Source organism: Idiotropiscis lumnitzeri, chromosome 3, assembly GCF_059441095.1.
Source record: "Idiotropiscis lumnitzeri isolate Australia: NSW breed Sydney's pygmy pipehorse chromosome 3, RoL_Ilum_1.0, whole genome shotgun sequence".
Taxonomy (NCBI): Eukaryota; Metazoa; Chordata; class Actinopteri; order Syngnathiformes; family Syngnathidae; genus Idiotropiscis; species Idiotropiscis lumnitzeri.
In genome coordinates this window covers 27,644,352-27,656,384 of record NC_142393.1, presented here as the reverse complement: position 1 = coordinate 27,656,384, position 12,033 = coordinate 27,644,352, and the positions used below count along the sequence as shown (strand labels likewise).

At 41.6% G+C, this 12,033-nt stretch overlaps 1 protein-coding gene across 6 annotated transcripts in view; it reads left to right on the top strand.

Moving 5' to 3' along the window:
* Positions 1-12,033, top strand: part of LOC148340694 (R3H domain-containing protein 1-like) — a 41,740-nt gene continuing 29,707 nt past the window's right edge. For 3 of the 6 annotated variants that reach the window (XR_015842415.1, XM_088289118.1, XM_088289122.1), the window contains exons 1-5: positions 2-462; positions 4,362-4,518; positions 7,840-8,031; positions 11,229-11,246; positions 11,685-11,774. Coding sequence is in view for 5 of the 6 variants with exons in the window: in XM_088289118.1 (XP_088145244.1) it covers positions 7,879-8,031; positions 11,229-11,246; positions 11,685-11,774 (261 nt within the window). In the remaining variant the exon portion in view is untranslated. Of the gene's footprint in view, positions 463-4,361; positions 4,519-7,839; positions 8,032-11,228; positions 11,247-11,684; positions 11,775-12,033 lie in introns of all 6 variants that reach the window. The other 3 variants (XM_088289121.1, XM_088289119.1, XM_088289120.1) reach the window with 3 other exon arrangements.

Genomic DNA, 12,033 nt, shown 5'->3' with positions numbered 1-12,033 from the left:
TGCCCTTTCCTCCTTCTCCGACTCCCCCGCCTCCATCCGAAAGCAGAGTAGCTAATGAAGAGACCCATTTAGGCGCTGACTTTGGTTCATACAGCCCTCCGTAGCGCCGGCCGGCCTCGGCTGCTGCGACTGGCTGTTTGGGCTCTGACATCACACGGGAGCCAGCTGTTGATTTGGCGCTGTCTCCAAGGCTGGCTGGCTTGATGGGTTGTGGCAGGTAGACTTGTGCTTGCGCAGCATCCTCCCCTCCCTCTTTGTGACACCCACTCCCCTTCAGCCTCTTCTTTTAGACCCCCTTCTCCCCATCTCACACGCTCACTCTTTCGCGTGAGTGTGCAGGAGGCAGCCGGCAGCTGCTGGAGATGCGAGCTGGGAGGCGACTCCAGCCTCTTCTCCAGCAAATATTGCCTCCTGTGCACAATGGAAGCTAAAGAGCTGAGTTGCAATGGGGATGGAGGGCAGGTAGGTCCTGCAGCTTCCGCTCTCTCAATATTGTCTTGCATTTTTACCAATGTGCTTCTTTTTTCTTTTTTTCCATTAACGCGCTTACTTAAGGTTGAGTTCATTCTGTTGGAAATCCAACTCAGAGTCAAACAGAGAAGATACGCGTGTGTATTTTCTTTTGCTTTTGTGATGGCTGTGCTGTAGGTCGCTAAGCAAGCGTGCCATCTTTCCCTTGGGTTTGTTAAAGTAAGATTTGGTATGCTCCATGTGCATGGCACAGTGCTGCCAGTCTCCTCAAGAGTTACTCGAGCTCGGCTTTTCATGACAGATGAGCCACTAAGAGGTTTGACTCGTCCTTATTTTCCAGCCTCTTGTCGTTCTGCAGGTGCACATGGGCTTTTAATGACTACGGCAGACTTTTTTTTTTTTAATTTTAAACTTGGGTTCTTACGAGGCACCGTTGAGTAAAACGACAAAGACTTGCATGTGCGTTTTCTCAGTTTTATTGTGTCTCCTTTAATTACCCAGATTGATATTCCCAAGAAGTTCTCCTCTGGGCCTGGTAATGGATTACCTACATGCTCTGCTGCAAATGTAATTTATTAATGCTGCCTGCCCGCGCCTCTACCGCAGCGTCCCGTGCTCGCATCACCATATGCAACCTGGAGGCAGCGCACGGCACGCAATTAGCGGCTCATTTATGCTTTTTCAGTTAATTTAACCGTCCGTTTGCTGGCAGTTCCTTAAGATGACATGAGCTTCGTTGCCCTGAAATTAAGGGAAGCAGGGGATGAAAGTGCTATCATTTCATTGGCTTTACACTAATGGCTTTCCAGCTCCCCTGTCAATGCTCTCCTGGCTTTGCAATTAGAAGAAATAGCTAGGAAATGGTAGATTAGTTACTCAGCCGAGCGAAAGGAAAAATCTATTTTGTTGCAGTGCCATGAGTGTAAAGCGGCATTAGTATCCTAATTAGCTGTTTATTGGGTGTTTTATTTTATTAGCCAGGTTGTGTGTGCTGTGCCAAATAGAAAGTGGCTTTTGGCATGCCGTGCGCAACTCGTTTAATTGTCCTGCCTCGATGTGTGGCTAATTGGTTGCATTTGATTTCTGTCTTAAAATAAAAATGTCTCTTTTGCGGGATATTTTTTGCAAGTTTTTTTAATTATTTTTTTTAAACAACTAAAAAATGAAAAGGTGTTAAGTTATCACCCACAGAGCTTAGTCTTTGTGTTGGTGCATTTGTTTCACAATGCCTCACAAGTAGTGGACACTTAAAGCTCTTTGCTTTCTTTTTTATGTGAAAATCATCAGAAAATGTATTTTTTTTCCCCCCCGATGTGAGGACTCATCCATTTTTCTCTCAACATTTGACTCGTCTTTGTCCTCTCTCCACATTTGAGCTGCAGGCAGAGTTGAACTTGGAGGATGGAATTGAGGGTCCTTTTCCTCCACTCGAGCTGGTTTTAGCCCAGGCAATTGTCCTGCCCCACGCAGCACGCAGTGGAGGTGTGGGAGTGAAAGGTCAGAATTTGGGAGAGAGGCAGGTGTGTGTGTGCCTTGATGTGAAGAGGAAGGAAAATAACTGTCAAAATGTGACTATCCACCTCCACCACCACGAAGCTCCCGCGCGTGTCATCACTTGCAGCCTCTTATGTCTCTTACAGAAATTTCTCATTAGCCAGCTGTCTACGTAATTGTCTGTGAGAGTTGTCCGCTAAGAGCCTGGAGTATGATTAACACGGCCACCCTCATGACATTGGTCTTGTACCTCCCGTCAATTTTCTTTTGAGGGGATATAAATGCCATGCTTGCATAATGAAGTCATTCCAAAAAAGACCGGAATGTCTTTGCTTATTTATTCATTATTTAGCTCTGTCCTCCTGTGTTTTCTAATTAGTCTCTTATTCAAAGTTGATCAATTTTGGCTCTGTGCATTGTGTGAGGCAGCTATTATGGCACTTTTATGCGGTGTGAAGAAGCGAGATGACAACGAACGGCGCCGGAGGAAGCCACTTTAGGGTTGCTGTGCTCTTTTGTGATTGCGATACCAGCGAACCACTCCCTGTCAGCGACGGCGCGTTGCCGAGAACGCACGGATGGATGAATTTCACCAGTGAAAGGCAACTTGAATGCTGCGTGCGAGCTGCGACATAGCAATGAAATATAGCACCGTTTGCTCATATTTCTGCCTGCGTGCGTACAAATTTCACAAATGTCTCCATCTGAGGTTGTCAAGGTAAATGCCTACGCTGTGGCTGCAATGTCCGCTCTCCCGGAGCGTCCACAGTCTGGCTGAGCTGCATTGGTGTTAGAGCAGCTTTTACCTCGCGTGTCATGTTGAGTTTACCGCGACAGAAGTAGTTTCTCAGGTTCTCTTGAATAAGAGAAGCTGTGTTTTGTGTAAATGGGTGCACCAAAAGGCCTTGGACCATATTGCTGCCACTATAGATGGCACAGTATGAAGAGTTCCCATCAGATAATAGTGACCAAAATGATCACGGTTATCGGAATTATCACCATTTAGTATTTATTGAAATGTAAATAAAAAAAAAAAAGAAAAAACAAATACCTGCGCCTAAAGCACTGCGACTTTTATTTTGGAAAATAAAAAAAAAAAAGAATCAGTCACACTATTCATGTTGTTGCATTTAAAATTGGTAATAGCAACAACAAGAATTGAATTGAAAGCATACAAGATCCTAAAAAAAAAAAAATCGCAGCAATCAGAAAAGATTTGACGTCCTCCTGCAGTGGCTTTCGTTTCATTCTCTGTATGCACGTAAAGCATCTTGAATTAATTTTTCCGTTCATGTGAAAATACTCCCACACTTCTCTCCCACTCCTTTTATTAAGTGAGCATTTTGCGGGCAGCTTTTCGCCATGTTTCCACGCACCTTAATATGCGTTTTGACGTTTTTGCTGTTTTCGTCTTCTCCTCGGGTTTGTCTCATTTTCATTCATGTGCCGTAACGCCGCACACTGCATCGGACAACTCAAAAGACTGCTAATACTACTCATAGAAACCAAATAGGAACAATAATTAAAATTTGAAACAGTAGTAATACTCGGGTGAAATTTTACTACTTGACTGCTAAAGCGTAAACCATTTCATCCTTTGCTGCCACCCATTATCGTCTCACATTGCTGACGGCTACGGCGTCATGTGAAGGAAGATTATAGAGTTAGCAGGGATTCCACCTGACCTTTTGGGGCTCTGAAAGGGGGAGGGTGAAACAAAAGACCATGTTATGAGCAGCAGCCAGTCCTTGGCATCGTTGGGTGCCAGCCTTGGCACCGTGCCACACCCATTCAGTGTGATGGAGATAAAAGAAAGGGAAGGATGTGATGAGAAATGTCTAGCATTGAGTAATCTGATGTTTATCTGCCTCATTTGGAAACCGAGTAGTTGCATTCATTTCACATTCTTGAAGATGGGTCCTTACTAATTTATAAAAGTGTAAAAAAAAAAATATATATATATGTATATATACACACACAAGTCACTTTTTCTGTACTATTTTCCGTCATTTGCTTTGGTTTGTCTTCTTTTGCTCATCTTTCCTCGACTAGTTTTACATTGTAGTCGTGCTAGAAAGGAGTTGCCTTTGTAATATACGCCAGGCATTTTGATAAGCGTGTGACCAAATATGGCAAAGGCTTTTCAGCACAGAAATGCTCTTTCCTCGCTTCTTTCTGAATATCTAATGTTGCTGTTGCCTCAGCTGCATTCCCATCTCGGTGTGCGTTCATTATTTATGGCGCGCAGGCACGAATGGAGCCCAAAAATACGCACTTGCCACACTGTTCGCCATGTTGAAAATCTGCTGACTCTTCTGTCCTCTCACTGCTGCCACTTCTCACCCCTGACCTGAAAAACACTAGAGGGCTAACCCCCGTGCCTCTCTCCGTGGCAGGTCAGCAGGGGTCATGAGGGTGTCGGGGCCCCCGGTTGCCATGCAGAGCGGCTGAAGCAGGCATGGACAAGAAGTCTCAGGCACCATCGGTAGACCTTGTTGACTGGCCTAGCCACTTCATCCTTTGCCAAGACCTTCACCACTGGGTTCACATCAAGTAGGTCTCCTGTTTGGTTTTAATCTCATAAGACTAGTCAGTGAATAAGTACTGACTATGTAACAAGTCAGTTATTACTCTTTTTACATATCACAGACAATGTTTTAGATTATTTGTATTGTTATAAACTAGTGGGTGAGAAATATTTGGCTAATGAACTGCTGATTGTTGTGAAATTTGCAATTTGCTGTCAAGTCATATGTATCTTGTGTCTTGAGGTTTCCTGTCTCGCAGACTGTGTGAATGAATGCAAATACATAGCTGCTTTTGCACCAAGTGCATCAGCTGCCGTTCCATCTGCCCATCCATCCATTGTACAAGCCGCTTATCCTCACGAATGTATGCAGTAATATTTCTATATTAGTGGAGCCATAATTCTCTTCAAGCACATAAAAGGCCATTTTTCTTTTCAGCATCGCATACAAGATAACAGATTTGCCTCCAATCGAATTTGTAAATGTTCCCTTAATGAAAAACTAAGGATGATGTGATGAGCCATAAAACAAAGGAGGCATAATGCATTTATCCTCACTGTAGGAAGCGAGGCATCAACATTAAAATGCATCAAAGTCTGGAACCCCCAAAAGTCTGACACTTTCCGTCCCAAGGCAAAAATGTGTCTGGTGGAATGAATGATGCTGAGAGGGACAGAATACTGATTTACTGGCTCTTGAAAATATCTGTCCAGTAATGCAAATCTTTGAACAGGGCAACTCAGGAGATTTCACCCATCAAAATGTCAGTAAAAGACACTAAATATTCAAAGGAATGTGCTACACTCTGGAGTATTAAGCTGTTTTCTCTCAGAATGTAAAAATAATGTAAAGCAGCAGCAAGCGATGCTTTTGTCAAACAACTGGCAGGTCATTGAAATTCAGCAACCAACTCTGCAGTTGCCAGCTGTGTTTTCGTGTGCCTCTCAGCCTAGCACAACATTTGTTCCATAGAACAACACTGTGGAACAGTGGCCTACAAGTCAATTACTTTGATGTGAATGAGTTGATTGTCACATTTTAGCATAAATAGTCAGTTACACGCTTAGCTACACCACCATCGGATAAGAAAATTACTGCGATCACTCACCTGATTGGTTGAGACCCACTTTAGAAGCATCTTCTACTGCTGAATGATTTTGGAGAATGATCTAATTGCAATTTTTTGGGGGGGCGATTTTATCTACTTAAATTATAGTTAATGGAGCTGGGCAATTATATATACAAAATTTCAAGTACAAAGTTTTGCTGATCCGTCATTCGCCAGTGGCGTGGGCACCCATCTAACATCGTCAGTTGGTCGTTTTTTTTCAAAGTGAACAAAACTGTAATCGTCAGCCTGTAAGTCCGTCGGGTTATTTTAACTGCACTTCCGTCATGGCTTCCGTCAGTTAATGGAACCTGGCCATCAATCATCAACCCGTTAAAAAAAACAAGAAAAAACAATTATATTCCAATTTTTATTTGGGCTAAATGGAGTGTACTATTGACATCAGACGGTTTCTGCTCAAAAAGCTTTCCACACACATACACTCTCATAGCCTGCACTTGTTTGAAAATCTATTGAACTGTTAAGTGGGAGCCTGCTGCCGCTTTGACTCCTCAAATTTTTACTGTAAAGTTTTGATTACCTTAAGCAGAATCCTGTGTCGGCTTGTTGCCTGAGGTACAATTTTGGTGGATTAAAATACTTCCTAGTCGGTACACAAACCGAAATAAACCGCAACAATCACATCCAACACACACATATCACACACAAAAATCAAATTGACCATAATCACATTACACCACCTGCACTGCTTATTAGACCCGCTATCCAATGCTGTAAAGTTTAGTCTACTTTCAAATCAAACTGTAAAAAAAAAAAGTGGAGTGTCCTTCTACTTTGTAATTATGACTGCATTTTTCGGTGGTCTATCTTTGAAAAATAATTCAAAAACCGACGTGGTGCCCAGCAAGGTGCTTGCTCGGTTAATTAAATAATGAACTGACATGACTTAAGCTACAATCTAAATAACAGCTCTGGGAAGGTGTTCTGACTTCCTGGAAAAGAAATTCAAACTGAAGCCATCTAAAAATGACCGAGTTTAATGAATGCAATACTTGCAAAGATGCTTGACCTGATAAGATTGAAATAGCTTTTGATTTGACCTCCGTCCATCCCCAATGCTGCAAATTAGACAAATTATTATTTTCAATTCTTTCTGTAAACTGTTTGAAACTCTTGCTGTGCTTATTTTGGAACAGTGCGTTTTAACATTTTCTTTTAAGAAATGCTGTTATCATTGGTGGGTTTATATAAAAATATTCAAATCCGTAACAGTTGATTACTTGAAAATTATGCTGAGGGCCATTTGCATAGACTATAAAAATCTGAGGAATAAGTTTACATTTGCATAATCATTTGGAACACTATGTAGGGCCCAAAAAAACATAAATGAGACAACAACAATAATGCAAAAAAAAAAAAGTGTTTTTTTCATCTTTGTTTCTTGAAACAATTATACATAACACCTGGGCTATACTTTACAACAACGTATTTATTGTAGATAAAGCAATCATTATTTTTGATCATCAATAATTGTTTGTATACCTTTTACTACAAAATTCTCCTAAACCTCAGAATGTCAGGTTCTCTACTGTAAATATTTTCTGACTTCCGTCGTCTGCCATGAAAGCCGACCAATTTTGTTGAATCAAAATAAGACATTTGTGATTATCTGCTATAAATCTGATGACAATGATCAACATTTTTCGCCAGTTTTCTGGCATGCTACAGACAGAAGCAGTGACTGACTCCTAATTAATTTGTTTGCGCATTTTCTGAAATAAGATCCTGTTCTTGAGTAAAGCGATGGAAACCCAAACATCCATCTATCTATTATCTGATCCGCTCAGCCTCACGAGGGTGTCATGTTTTTTAAAAATCCGAGTTAGCGCTTAATTGGCAAAATAATAATTGACATATTAAACACTGAATTTGTCCCGACACCATGTAATAGATCAATAAAACATATTTATTACTAGAAAATACAGATTAGCGAACCACAGAAATGAAGCATGTTTTTTTTCACCCCCAAATTGCAGCGTTTGCGATTTGAAAATTGCATTCTACTACATAATTGCCATGTCGATTTGAATTTGATGATTTGTTCAGCCTGAGTACCTTACCTAACACTGTTTGCCTTTTTGTGTCTTTTGATTTTAATACATTTGGATTTTCTGGATTATTATTGTTTAAATGAATTCCAAATGCTTTGCTTTTTCCCAAAGGAAGAAAGGATCTGTCCCTTATCGTTTGAATCTTGTCTTCATACATTTCTTTCAGGTGCTTTCTGTTTGTCGACATTGCCAGTAAGACTTTGCCATGAGAATGTCCGATAAAGTAGACTTTGAAACATCGAAGGTTTCCGAAGCCGCAGATGCCGAAGCGTTTCTAAACGATAATGCCACCCAGTCTGAAGTTTCTGATGATGGCGGCAAAGAAAACTCTGCCAGCGTCCCTGCAATGGAAGCCAAGGTAAATGTGGCCATTAAGAATGGTAGTCTCGGCTTCTTCTTCATTGTCTTATTTACAGTGCATGATAGGAGGTGTCCTCGAGCCACATTTGAAAAGCTAAATCAGTAATTTTTTGATGGGACAGCAGCAGAACAAACTGAGTGGGCTGAGTGCATATCACAAGTAACATTTTCCCTCTTTTCTCTGCACGTGACCCCATGAAAATTCTGTAACAGTCAGCATCAAACACAAACTGCCCAGGAGGCGCCATCTCCCAAGTTGGTGTTTGAGGTCACAAAACACAGAACTATATATTCTGAAAAATGTCATTTGTCCCGACTGGAATAATACCACGGGGCTCAGCTCTACCGTTGCGCTTACCGCCGTGAATATTTAAAGCAACTAAGGAGATGCTGTAGGTTGTGAATTGATGTGGCAATCGAAATATGCCTCCCCATTATGATTTGTAGGGCGACAAATTCATTCAATTAAAGATTATCAATGCAGCTTGAATTCCTGTACATTTCTTGTTTTCTTCCACTATGACTAATTAAAACTGCATGAAACAGTATCCGTAATGACGCGTATTGCTGTGATTTTTAAATAAACTGCATATACTTCCACTTTTGAAAATTAAAGGATGTATGATTTCGAAGGATTCTCGTCATTCCAGAATGAAATTTGTTCTTATTCATTTCAAACATGACTCACATCAATAATGAAGTGATCAATTCGGTCGCATGCTGAATTGTCTTGTAAATGACAAACTGTTCTCAACTGCCCCAGTTAAATCAAGGAAATTATTATTAGGATTATTATTATTCCAGCATATGTGAGGTTGTCATGTTCCTTCGAATCATTGATAGAACAAGCGTGAGATAATTTATATTTCCCATTTGAGCGAGGCTGGATTTTGCGTCACATGATTTAGTTGACTGGCTTCAATGCGGTGTGTCTCGCATTCATTATGCTCACGAGAGGAGCTGTACACACCCGAACGTGTGCCGAGATAGGAGTGAGTGACTTGCCTTCCATACCAGTTTGAGATTTACTCTCCACATTTCAAATTTATAAATGAGCGTTTGTCTTTCATTTCAGACGTCTTATGTTGGTGCCGTGCAGTGGGTCGCAACCTTTTTTTTTTTTTACCCTAGGATCTTTTTGTCATACCATGACTAACGCCTTACTAAAAAGAACATAACACAATTGATTATTAAATGGAAAAAAAAATGTATCTCTTGAATTTGAACATTGAATGCTCAGGCATTGTCTTCTTTTTAACTCAAATTACTCAAAAGAATAAATGTTGCCTTTAAAATAATATAAATCTAAAATCAAAATAAATGATAAACCTGCCGATCTTACTCTTGTATAATGTTTTCCACCCAAAAACAGAGCTCCTTTGGATAAGTCCCCTTCAAACCGACCAAAACAGGGAACAAAAATAATATTCAGACCCACTGCTGCAGTCGTGATTCTCTCGTCTGTCATGTGACCTTTGAAACACTTGAGCCGACACGCGGCTGTTATGATTTTGTCGTGGCTGTGTCACAGGTTAGTATTATTATTTTTTTTTTGGGAGCCCACAGTGCTTATTAAATCAGTCTCCTTTTCAGCCCAAAATCATCATCTGACATGCTATCTCAACAACAAAACAACCTGTCATTAAGATTAAGAAACATTTTACTCTTACAAACATTTTCCACATTTGACTCTGCATTTCAAGCGCAGACCGCCTACTAATTTCGATCAGTACCAAATTGTTACTCTTTCTAGCCACCTCCTGGACAAGCCGGAATGTTATTCTTTTAGATGCATTTATTATTCACGGAGCGAAAAATTAGCAGTGTTGACCCTGCTATGTTGGTAATCGGCAACCAAAAAAACAAAAATGTAACGGAGATGGAAATTCCTTGGTGGAGGTAAAAATGCTCAAAACTATGTGATAGATAATAAAATGATATCTTGCCTTTGTGGTGCCTATTTAAAGTTTTGCGTGACCAACCGTGTTCAATGTAGGATGTATAAAGCCAACTTTCATGATATACTCATCCTGAAATTAAATTAAATTAAAAATGAATGAATTTTTCAAACTATAAATTCAAAATGTAACAAAAGGTGGCCAATTCTGTCATTCCCTGCAAGGGCAGGTGAAATTGTGGAAGTGGTGGAGACAAAATGGGATGAGGACCAAATCTGTGTAGGGGGTGATTGCGCGCATGATAGAGAAGAGAGAGAGAACATTGAGAAGTGAGCACCGTGTGACTTTGCCACCATCTGCCTCCAGCTCTGCAGCTCCATCCTCTGCTGGTGGCCGCCCTACTTTTGCTGACTTCAGCCCTTTCCCTCTTCCCCATTTCCATTCCTTTATCTCCTGCTGGCATTGTTCATTCCCCACCGGCCCCGTGCCGCTCAATTAGCTGGTGTAGCGGTGCGCCCGCAGTCCCAGCCCTCTCCCACCTTAGCCACCAGCCCTCCCTTTCCATATTAGCTGATATAGAAAGGGGTGCTGTAGGTCACAGGCAGCGTCCCATTTCAATTTTTATGTGACTTTTAGGCCCTCGAGCGCAATAAGAGTGAGGTTGTCCTCTTGATTCTTAGAGGACAGACAAGAAGGACAGATTCATGTTGGGATTAGCAGGCGCAGTACAGGCTTCTGGTACAATTTATACCGTGGAACGACTCCTGCTAGGTCACCTGCTCCCTTCCTCACCCTGTCTCCTCTGTAAATGCTACGATGAGTCTTTCCAACATGCATAACTGCCGCGCACTCTAGCTTTAAACGAAGAGGCTCTGAACCTTAGGCAGTATATTGAGTGTGTGCGTTTTTTTTTCTTTTGTTTTAATGACTTGTCTGAATGAAGTGCGGGAACACTGCGAGTTTCATTTAAAGTCACAATTGTCATAAAACGAGATTGACAAGGTTGATTGTCAGACAGCGATGCTTTTATGTACTCTGCAAAAATGAATGCAGGTTCCAAATAAATGTTTTACTACTTTCAATCAGTGCTCCTAAATTTTGGATATGCAAGGCTATGTCTTCCTTTTTCTGTAGAGTCCCGGAAGCACAAAATGTTGGCCAATTAAATTCCATTTAAAATCTCTCGGCAACAGTCCTCTTGACTCCCAAAGCTCAGTCGTTTTTCTGACGATGTTAACTTCCTGTGTACTTTCCTCCACATACCTCCCTCCAACCAAACGCCTTCTTTCACGTGCAGCCTGTGAAGTACTTGAAGGTATGGACCACTTGACTCGCATGTTTTGAAATGAAGCATGTGAATTGCTTGCTTGGAAAACGTTTGAAGCTGCACCTGTGTTTACTGTCAGGAATATTGTCGACGCTCATATTGTGCAGGTGACGCAATTTGTGTTGAGAGGCTTCAATGTGCACACAGTGGAGGCTGTGCTTCTTTTTTTGTTGCATTGTTGTCACGCCCCCTCCAGCATCAGTAAATGGATGCATCAGTCTGTGGGATGATGGCTTTCCATTTTGATCAAATAATTTTGTCCATTTTGGCAGCCAAAACTTAAGTCACTTATCACCCCCGACCGTCACCAGGGAAAAAGTTTGCTTGCAACCTGTGTTTGTTCTGATGGCTTGCGGGTGTCAATGGCTGCAATTGATTTGTATGTATGGTTTTAACTGTCTGCTCCTGCACTCCCCCCCTCGACAGCCTAAGAGCAGGCTAAAGCTTGTTCGGAGCCTGGCAATATGTGAGGAGTCCTTCCCTTGCCCAATTGTTGAGCCTTCAGCTGCACCTCAGGTAAAAACTCCCTGAGCGTATCTGTTCCCTCTTTGAATCCATTTCTCATCCCATCAGCTGGACGCACGTGTGCTCTCGCACGTGACCTGATACTTTGCGCCCCAAGTCACACATACGGTAGCCATGTTGGAAATGCTGACCGGGGATGACTTCTTCATTTCAGCTCATTAAAATTAAGATGGAGGACCTCCAGTGAACTATTAGCAGTGTGATGGAAAACCTGACCAGCACAGCCTGGTGAATGCATCACATCATCAAA